General features: G+C 51.8%; 1 protein-coding gene across 1 annotated transcript; it reads right to left on the bottom strand.

Moving 5' to 3' along the window:
- Window positions 1–406: 406 nt before the first annotated feature.
- Ankrd13d (ankyrin repeat domain 13D) lies at window positions 407–10185 on the bottom strand. The gene is made up of 15 exons (XM_027408691.2): window positions 8205–10185; window positions 7529–7664; window positions 7314–7438; window positions 6568–6613; window positions 6342–6485; window positions 5931–6120; window positions 3648–3714; window positions 3208–3289; window positions 2944–3005; window positions 2718–2848; window positions 1671–1828; window positions 1444–1560; window positions 1190–1353; window positions 1018–1109; window positions 407–771 (listed from the first exon to the last, which is right to left on the bottom strand). Exons 1-15 carry the CDS (start codon window positions 8292–8294, stop codon window positions 558–560), a joined length of 1818 nt encoding a protein of 605 aa, XP_027264492.1. The 5' UTR covers window positions 8295–10185; the 3' UTR covers window positions 407–557.
- Between the last annotated feature and the right edge of the window lie 366 nt (window positions 10186–10551).

Raw genomic sequence — 10551 nt, 5'->3', positions numbered from 1 at the left:
GGTTGAGCCTCTCCCACAGATACTGTGCACAGGGGGTGTGGGTGTGGCTTACTTAGTCACTCTGGTAGAAGATATTTGAATCTGGGTAGGAACCTGTGCCTAAGCTGCAGGGAGGAGGGAAGGAGCTTTCTCCAGTGGGAGAATAGGAAGCCCCAGCCTTTCTCCCAGCAGGAGCGTGGGCTAGGTTTTGGGGAGACCAAGTTGGGTGGCAGGCACCTGGGATTGGGGTAGGTGAGGTGGTACTTAGGGGAATCTCAGAATCCCTTGAACACCTGCTATGTGGTGACCTTATTTTACAGCTGAAGAAACAGAGGATCCAAAGCTAGAGCTGAGGTCACCATCCTTCAATAGTTCCCCCATCCCGTGTGTCCCCTTGGTTCCAGCCCATGGAGGACAGTAAGCCTTCTGCTGATGGTCTCTTTATTTCCACCTTGGCCTCTCTGCCAGCTTACCTCCAGGGCCCAGACCCCAAGCTCAGCAGCAGATAGTTTATAAATAAATAAATACAAAACAGGCAGAAGGAATGACCCTGGAGAGCCTTTCCAAGGCCAGACAGCTCAGTGCTCTGTGAGTGACAGCCGCAGGATCCGCTGTAAGTCTTCCTCCTCCTGCTGACCACGTCGCTCCTGCTCCTCCTGTTCCCTTGAAGACAACTCCAGGGCCAGGCGAAGCTGCTCCTCAAAGCTTGGAGGTACTGGGGATGGAGGTGTCCTCTGAGGAGATTCTGGAGCCCTGGACTCTGTGGACAGCTGTAGGCTTTCCTGGAGGGCCCTTCAGGGCAAGGGTTGAGGGGAAAACAGACCAATGAGAAGGCCTGGCAAGAAGTCAAGAGCATGGAATTGTGAGGGACAAGATGTCAGGGAGAGAAACAAGCAACTCTTTTTGGCCCTCCATGCTCCTTGTGGTTAGCAGCAGTCATCCTGTCTTGTGAAGGTATGGAGCCCTCAGATCAGAACTACCTTGCTTCCCCTCCCCCACCAGTCAAGCAAGGACCCGAATAGTTCCTGGGGGACTCACTGCTCCAGCTGAAGCTGCTCTTCAAACACTGTGACTTGGGGAGGAGGGAGAATGCCAGGCCGTGTGTTGGTCAGGGCTTCCCACACAGTCACCTGCAGCAGCCAGAGCCCAGAACTGTCACCTCAGGCCTGTGGCTGCCGAGGTCATGACCCACCTTCCACTTGCATCCCACCTGCTCTGCCTCTGTGCCTGCCTCAAGTAGGCTCTGCTGGATAGCAAACTGCAGCAGGTCATCATCCTCATCTCGAAGGGGCTCACTGCGCTCAGCACCCAGAACACTGTACCCCTCAGGTACCTCGAACACTGTGGGGTCCACCTCACATGGAAAAGGGCTTCCTGGGCAGGGTAACAGATGGGTCATATTCAGCCCCAAGGCAGATCAGAGAGCTGCACAGCCACCCAGCTCTCCTGTAGCTATAGCCATACCTGGAGCAGAAATGGCAGAACTGGGGGCTGGGACCCACACCGAGCTCACAGGCTCATCACAGCCACACAAGTTACTGAAGGTGATTCTGGCATTGAGCACGTGGAAGAGGGGAATCTCTGAGAGGAGAGGAGACAGGTTTGAGCTGCTTGCCCCCTGCAGTAACCCCAAACCTGACTGAGGAGAGCGTCATGCTCAAGTCCTGGTTGCCCCTTAGTTGCCTTCTCACCAATCTTGACAGGGAAGCCTGGTGGGAGGCGTAGAGTGATGAAATCCCGAAGCTTGGCAAAATGAGCATTGCTGATGGCCATCAGATCAATGATGGGTGTCACCTGGTCACCCAAGGACAGTGGGTGCTCCTCACTTAGCCACAGTGTTGCCTTGAACCTATCCAGCCGACCAGAGGAAGTGGGTCAGGGACCCCTGATGCCTCACCCTTTCTAGTCACTGGCCTGTGGTACCCTTCTCCCCATTCAGCTCTTATTGACTGTCGCCCCTAGGAACTCAACACTAGCTCTGAAGCCTAAGATAGTCAGCCCCTGGCCCTTCTGGTGATCATGGCTTTGTGCCACTCTTTTGATCTGCATGGGGACGTGCAGAAGCCAGCCTGTGGGCTATCTCTGGGCCTTGTCCACAGCCTGGTCTTTGTCCAAAGCTAGTCAGTACTATACACTGGACTGTGATGGACACACAAACACAAAAGCACTTTGCTTGAGTGTTGAGCACAGCCCAGAGGTCGGGACTCTGGCTTTAAATCCCATCTCCAATCATTTTCTTGAGTAGAGACATGTGAGGCTGCATGGAGTAATTCTGGTTGACTGTTTTTCTGATGAAGAAAACAGACTCCCAGAAGGGAAGATTATTTCCTTGTGATACAAACCACTGGGCCCTCCCCACTCTGTCATGGTCTGGTCCCTAGCACATGCTCACTGAGTTGAACAAGAAAACAAGCCAGGAATGGTGTAATCCCACCACTTGGAGGCCAGCCCAAGCTACATAGTGAGCTACATGCCAGGGCTACAAAGTAGAACCCTTTGTAGCCCAAAACAGACAAACAAACAAGCAAATACATTGGTGATGTCACCCAAGTATGACCAACTCCCATTCTAGTTTAGACCATAGGTAAGACAGACATGGCTCCCACCCTCTGGAGTTGGTCCAGGGACAAACCTACTAGGTGAACAGATCCCTCACTGTGATGCCCTCCATGCATGACAGGACTCTGCCACTGCTCAAGGTCTTCTGGTGGGACTCCCCAAACTGCCCCTGACCTCACCTCTGGACTTTGCTGGACATCTCAATGGGGCGGCCAATGTTTCTTGATTCCAGGCTGAAGCTGGGGTCAAAGTACTCCTCAGGGGAAATTGCTGTGGGGTTGGTGGGGCTGGCGGCCTGCTGCACTGGAGCCTGAGCAGACCCCAGGGCAGAACTTAGCCCTTAGTATGAACAGAAAGTGCCCCACCCACCCAGGCTTGGCCCAGCCCTTCCCCAGCCAAGCTCACCCCACTGTGGGAGGAATGCTGCTGAGCCATCCCCAGGAAGGACTGGAACGGAGTCTTCCCCCCTGAGAAGAAGTAGTGGGGACCATGAGGGAACTTTGGGCAACTCCCCAGACTGTGTCCTACCATTCTCCGCCTGGCACCCTCCTGCTAGGTGGGAGAGGATTCTGGAAAGAAGAGGGAGGCCTCCCACCCTGCCTGGGGTTGTTGAGCCCTGGCCCCAGGCCACAGGATGACTGGGCAGCAGGCAGTCGCACCTGGGTTTACCTTTGTTCCTTAACTTGTCCTGATCAGAGAGATGCTCTGTTCTTGTGCGTGTCACCAGCTCCACATTGGTGGCACTGTACACCTAAGGATCAGGGGGAGACACGAGGAACTCAGGGTTCAAAGTCTGTTCTTCACATTCAGCCGCATCAGCCCAGGACCAAGTTTTCCTGTTCCCAAAGAAACACAAAATTTCCCCATAGGAGAGCAGGGGGCAGGGTCTGAACCCCAGGAGTCACTAACAGGTACATGTAGTCAGAGAGCCAAGAAAAACAAAACAAAACATAAATCACCCACTATTTCATCTCAGAGCCTAGGAAGGAGTCAGCTGGGGTCAAAAAACAATTCCACCTCTCCCTCCATAGCATGAAGGGGTGAAGGAGCTCAGCCCCCAGGTCCCACAAGGCTACCCCCAAGTCCCCTAGCCCAATAGCCCCTCCTGCCTTGGCCTCGTAGCCACTAACAGTCTCCATCTTCTCCGACCGCCATCCCCAGATACCACATTTGTTCCTGCAACAGACCAGACAGGAGCAGTGAGAACATGTACTCCCTCCCCCCAGTACACAACACCTAGCTGGTGTCCCTGACTACTCAATTGTCAAGGTCCCTGCCCACAGTGACACATGGAGGGGCCTGGACTAGAAGGACTGGACAGCTAGAACATTTGCACAAGGGCCAAGGACCAGAGGTGCAAAATTAATTCCTATTTTATTAGGTATAATATTGGTGTTGGGGCTCAGTTAAAGACTGTGCATGAATGCAGAAGCATTTACTATTGAGATTTTAAGACATCTGGGATGATGATTTGTTTCTTCTTGTTATTGAGACAGGGTCTCCCTACGTATCCATGGCTGTCCTGGAACTCACTCTTTAGACCAGGCTGGTCTTGAACTCACAGAGATCCTCCTGCCTCTCACTCCTGAGTATGCACACATACACACAAAAATATAATAATAGTAATTTAGATGAAGTGGACAAATGACTTGTGAGAACCAAATTGCTGAAATTGACATAAGAAGAGATAAAATAAATAAGGTGCCTATGGCAACTGAGGAGATGATTCTTTTTCTCTTCACCGTCATCTACTAGGGAGAAAAGCACAGGACTGAAAGGCTTTACCGTGGAATTCTACTAAACATCTAAAGAATTAGTGTCAGGTGCTCACCAACTCTTCTACAAAATGATGATGAGGTAATACTTTTCAACTCATACTATTAAATTTTCCCCACATATCGAAACCAGACAAAGACATGAAAAGGAAACTGCAAACTCTGGTATAGTTCAGAGTGCTTGCCTGGTGCACAGGAAGCCCAGGGTTTGAACACCAGCACAGAAAAAGAGAGAACAAAACAGAAGAAAGGGAGGCAAGTAGGCTGGCTATAGACCAATATTTCTTTCAAACATATAAACAAAATCCTCAGCAAATTATTAACCAACAAAATCTAACAACAAGCTGGGTGGTGGTGGCGGCGGTGCATGCCTTTAAACCTAGCACTTGGGAAGCAGAGACAGGCGGATCTCTGTGAGTTTAAGACCAGCCTGGTCTACAAAGTGTGGTCCAGGGCAGGCTCCAAAGATACGGAGAAACCCTGTCTCAAAAAATAAATAAATAAATAAATAAATAAATAAATAACCAACCAAACCAAACCCAAAAAAACAACACTCAAAAATTAGGAATAGAAGGAAACTTCCTCACTTAATAAAGAGTATCCCCAAAACCTTGTAATTAGTAAATTACTATTAGATAATGATGAGACTGATTTTTTTTTTTTTTTTTAGGCTGAGACATCAAGGCTTTTGCCACTTTTAATCTACATTATACTGGAAGTCTTAGTTGGAAAACACAGGCAAGCAAAAGAAATGAAGACATTTACATTGAAAAGAAACATGAAAAACTGTACTTAAAGATATGATTTTTTATCATTAAAGTACTGGGGCTGGATAGATGGCTCAATGGTAAGAGCACTTCCTGCTCTACTACAGAACCAGAATTTGAAGCCAGTACCCCTATCAGTTGGCTCACACATGCCTGTTACTTCAGCTCCAAGGGATCTGATACCTCCTTCAGGCAACCTCAGGCAGTGTACACGCATGGTACACACACATATATACAAGGAAATACTGATACAAATAAAGGGATTTACTAAAAATCTAGTGGAAATAATGAGTGCAGCAATATTCAAGAATATGTAACCAATGTAGAAACATATATATACATATTTTGTTTGTTTGTTTTTTTTTTTTCCAGACAGGGTTTCTCTGTGGCTTTGGAGGCTGTCCTGGAACTAGCTCTTGTAGACCAGGCTGGTCTCGAACTCACAGAGATCCGCCTGCCTCTGCCTCCCAATGGATAGCTCTGCTTTTATTAATGGTGGTTTACACTGGGTGTGGTGACACACACCTATAATCCCAGTACTCAGGGTTTGAGGCAGGAGGGTCTCTAGTTCAAAACCAGCCTGGGCTACACAGTGAGAGTAACTTTTAAGAAATGTGTGTTTCAGCCAGGTGGTGGTGGTGCACATCTTTAATCCCAGCACTCGGGAGGCAGAGGCAAGAGGATCTCTGTGAGTTCAAGGCCAGCCTGGTCTACAGAGTGAGGTCCAGGACAGCCAGGGATACGCAGAGAAACCCTGTCTGGAAAAACAAACAAACAAATAAGTAAATAAGATGTGTGTTTCTCCATCTCTCCTCCATCCCCACCCATGGTGAGCCAGGCCCCAACTGACCTCTCAAAGGCCACATTTCGAGTGTCCAGGTGGGTGGAGACAATAGGAGAGGTGAGGCGACTGGCCACATGTTCCTCACTGGGCCGCATGGCAGCCAGCAGTGCTTCTGGTTCATGCAGAGCTGGACCTAGTGTCTCTGTGTGCACCACCTGCCGGTCATGGTCCACTTCCATCACCAAGGCTCCTGCCTCTGTCAGCCACAGGGATGTCACAGGAGGGGAACATATCAGTGCCAGGCCCCACCAGTGCGCTATCTTCAGCCACTGCTGCTAAGTAGATATATCCTCAGCCCCTGGGTTACCCTCTACCTTTGGCTTCAGTCTCCACTTCCAGAAAGTGAAGATAGAAAGCCACAGGAGAATCTGAGGGCGCCAACACACCTGTCCCCGCAGCAAGTGCCCCAGAGCTCACCCTGACCTCTGAAGATGAAGCTCCTCCGGCCACGCTGCCAAGTCATGTGCTCAAAGCCCAAGAGACTAGTATCCACCCGCAGGCTCTCACCCCGCTTCCACACACGGTACACATCGCTCGGGCACATCTTGGATACAAGGGGTACTGCAAGGAGTCTCAAAGTTATCAGGAATCTTCCCCCAAACAGCCCGCTCCAAATCTTAGCAGCCAATGGTTCCCGACTCACCCCAGCTGGTGAACTCCCACTTCATTTCCACGTAGAAATCGGGGGCCTAAGAGAGACCAAAGCTGCCTGTTAGGGACTATGGTCTGGTGTCATAGGCTAATAGGCCTTGGGGCTCACTGTCTACCACTACTCTTTGGGAGCCTGCAAACTATGCTGCCCAGCTACACTCCCACTCCAATCAAATCCTGCCAAGGAGAGGGTCCAAGTAGGCCCTAAAATGATCTACACATAAAGAAGCTATAAGCACTGGTGGCCTAGGGCCAGTCAACATGACCCATAGGCTAATGTGGGGCCCTCCAATGGTCTAATCTGTGTCTCTGAGTCCTTATCTGTAAAGGGAACACAAGGACCTTGCCAGGCACAACTGTGCTTCTGTCCTTTGCATGCTTACGGAAGGATAGAGTACACAGAAGTAGGCATCCCAGGGTCCAGGCTGTCTCTACCCAGTCGCCCTCTGGAAATTTACCTTCTCTAGGAGGCCTAAGGCCTATCATTCTGTCCAAGAGATTCCTGGCATCAGGGACCCTTAGTGCTGGTGAATGTGTTCCTTCCAAAGACCCAGTCTCATGTGCATGGACCTGGAATCCTCTATTTCTTACATGACCTTTGGCACAGGTAAAGGTGGGACAACATACTGTACAGCCTAGGTACTTACTCTTCAAATGCCAGGTCTGTCACAGGGAACAGGGTAGCTCCTGTTATGATACCTCACTTCCTTACTGACCGATTCCTGTACCCTATCATACCTGACGGAGTTTGTTGAGCAGTTCTGGAATACCAGCCAACCTCTGTGTGGCCCTCTGGAAGTCCCGATACTGGAGTACCAACTGCACCATCTCAGGGTCTCCAGTACTGACTGCCTCCTGCAGGACTGGAAACAAAGGATTGCTGGGGAAGCCCTCTTAGTGACCCCAGAATTGATTACTCCACCCCAGCCACCAACCCCTGCCCTGCATAGTACCTGCCCAGCCTTGGTGGCTCTCTTTGCCCACGTTGGCATTATGTCGAAGGAGGACTCTCACAGACTCCAGGTTCCCCAAGGACACAGCCAGCTCCAGGGGGGTCCGCCCTCGGGGATCCTCCTGTTCGATGTCGTGCTGAGGGAGATGGAACACTCAACCCAAGGCAAGAGAGAGCCAAAGCAAGGAGGCCATTGGATTGAAAAGGGGTAGAATTACTATGGGAAATAAGCGAGAGTAACCGGATCAGTGAGAAGATAGAGGGTGGTCTATGTGGGCTGGAGGGTGCCGGGGCATAGGGGGCAGTGAGAACCAGTGGCAAGGGTCTCCACATTTCTCCTGCCCGCTGCTACCCATAGAGTTGGAGGCCCTGCGGCGGGGTCTAGTGAGGGATGTCAGGAGTATGGATTGGCTTGAGGACCAAGAGCAAGGTTCTTGTCCTCAATCTAGTTCAGAGATGGAGGGTGAATACGGAGATTAATGCAATACAAAGTGGGCAGAAAGCAGAGCTAGGCCCAGCGCAGGAAGAAGCAGCTAAAGGGCAGGTGACCTGGGCTTCAGTCAGAGCTTGAACTAAGGAGTCAGGATGCGGCTGCAGAGCAGAGCAGAGGCAAGTGGGCTGCAGGATGGATTCCGCACCTCGGCAGGGAATCAACCGGATCCACTGCGGGGCCTCACCTGGCGGCTGTGCAGCGCGGCCTCCAGTTCGCGGTGCCGGTTCGCCCAGACTAGCCGGTGCAGCGGGAAGGTGGGGCCCACGCCGGCCATGCTGGGCCTCAGCGCCGCATCCCGAGTGAATGACCCAGCCCTTCTTGGCCTGCGTCTGGCACTGCCCGGGTGCCTTCGCTCCGAGCCGCACCTCAGCTGCACCGGCCACAGCCCGCGGACCCCCTAGCAGCATCCGCAGCATCAACAGCGAGGGCGGGGCGAGAGGCTGGGGGCGGGGCTACATAGGGTAGGGCGTGGCTTCGGGCTCCGCGCCCCCTCGCCTCCCGCAGCCATGGCAACCACTGCAGGCCTGCGCGCTAGGGGCGGGCGGAGATGGGGCGGGGTGTTGTCCAGTCTCCAGGACAACCACACGAGCCCCTGGAACAGCCGGAACCTCGTTTCGAACCCGCTAGAATCGGTAGGGGGCGTTCCGGAGGGCGGGGCTTAGCTGTATCACCACCCGTACCCGCAGGGGGCGCCCCATGCCCCGGGCAGACCCCCTTCCCAGCGTTCTGGAAAGAGAGGGAAGGGCCGGGAGGGGGGCCGGAGGCTTGGTGCAGCCGGGATTGGGCTCCAAGACCTACATATGCAGTGGGCCCAGACCCTCGCCCCTACCGTGTCCTTCCACCCAACCCACTCCTGGTTTCCACCGGTACCGACTGGCCTTTTGTGTCAGGGTGAAATGGGAAGTTTTGACCTCATCCCTGCCAGGCAAGGCACTTAGTTTCTGGAGATGAGTACCCAAGTAGCAGCCCCTAATGCTGATCGATCAAAGCCTCTTTCCCAAGGATTTGCCTGGCCCTGATGCCTGGAAGACATTACACCATGACTCCAACAGCACTGGAGTCAGTAATAGGAATGCTGGGGTTGGAGAGCGCAAGCTTTCTTGGTGGGAAATTGACCATGGCACACACTGCCACTACGTGGGTCCCTTTTGCAGAAGGCTGCATTTTACTGTCAATAGGGAAGGAAGGAGAGTTTCAAAAGAAGGCCGGCACTTCCACCCACACAGGAACTAGGGTGCAAGGCAGTCATCTTAGTTCTGGCCCCTGGTTCTCTTCAGTCCTACCATAGGGTCTCTGATCCTGGTCTTGAAGAAGCCGTAAACCACTTCCCAAAACCGATCCACTAGTTTCTCCATTTTAAAAGTTTACATTTGATTAACTATCCATTCATTCTTGTGTGTGGGTGTGGGTGCTCATGAGTGTAGAGGTCAAAAGACAACTTTTTAGAGTTGGCTCTCTTCCACCCTCAAACTCAGGTTGTTAGGTTGGGCAGCAAGTGCCTTTATCTGATGAGCCACCTTGCTGGCCCTGTCTCCCTATCTGTTAGCAGTTGGTGTGGTGGAGAAAGACCATTAACTTGAGGCTCCCTACCTGTTCTAGGATGTCCTTATTCTTGCAGCCTGATTGCCACCTTTACTCCCTTTCTCCCTGTAGTCAGGTGGGTGGCTTATAGCTCTCTGGGATCTATGCTACCTTCCTTGCATGGTGCAGTCAGGTCATTTGTGATGTCTGGACTTAAGGAGGAGGTCGAAGCTTCTGAATGTCCAGAGCTCTACAGTTAGGTTCTGCTGGCCTCTGCTTTCGTCACAACCGTCCTGTCCCCACCACCTCTCCACCCTGAACCTGGAAAGGGTTACAGATTGCTGCAGTCTTGACCATTTCTCCACCAGTCCTTTCTTCTATGACAGTGACCCTCTTTTCCCGGCCTGACACCCATGTGGGCCTCTCCTGGCTGAGAGCTTATCTGTTCCATTCTCCTACTGCCATCCTGATGTCACCTCCAGAACATCTCTGGTCTTAGGTAGTCCATGTTGCCCCATTAGGGTGTCAAAAGACAAATCCAAATGCCTTTACTTTCTTTCTCCCAGGCCACCTGTGCTCTGGGCTGTCTTACCTCTTTTTTTGTTGTTCTAGGATTTTTTGTTTGATTTTGTTGTTTTTTGAGACAGGGGTTCCCAGTAGCCATGGAGCCAGTCCTAGAACTCGCTCTGAAGACCAGGCTGGCTTTGAACACACAGAGATCCCCCTGCCTCTGCCTCCCCAGTGCTGGGATTAAAGGCGTGCACCACCATCACCCGGCTGGTTGGTCTTTTGAGACAGGGTCTCAGTATGTAGCTTTGGCTGGTCTGGAACTTATATAGACCAGATTGGCCTCAAACTCATACATTCACCTGCCTCTGCCACCACGTCCAGCTCTACTTTACCTCTTGAATAGCATCATGGGCTTCCTATTGTGCTCCAGGTTTGACCACCTACTGCTCATCCCTAATCTTGGCCTGGTCTATTAACTGCTCAGCCATTTTCACCTCTCT

The sequence above is a fragment of the Cricetulus griseus genome, chromosome 3 (genome assembly GCF_003668045.3).
Source record: "Cricetulus griseus strain 17A/GY chromosome 3, alternate assembly CriGri-PICRH-1.0, whole genome shotgun sequence".
NCBI classification, from domain to species: Eukaryota; Metazoa; Chordata; class Mammalia; order Rodentia; family Cricetidae; genus Cricetulus; species Cricetulus griseus.
Note: the sequence above shows the minus strand (reverse complement) of the source record. Positions and strands in the feature narration are given on the sequence as shown.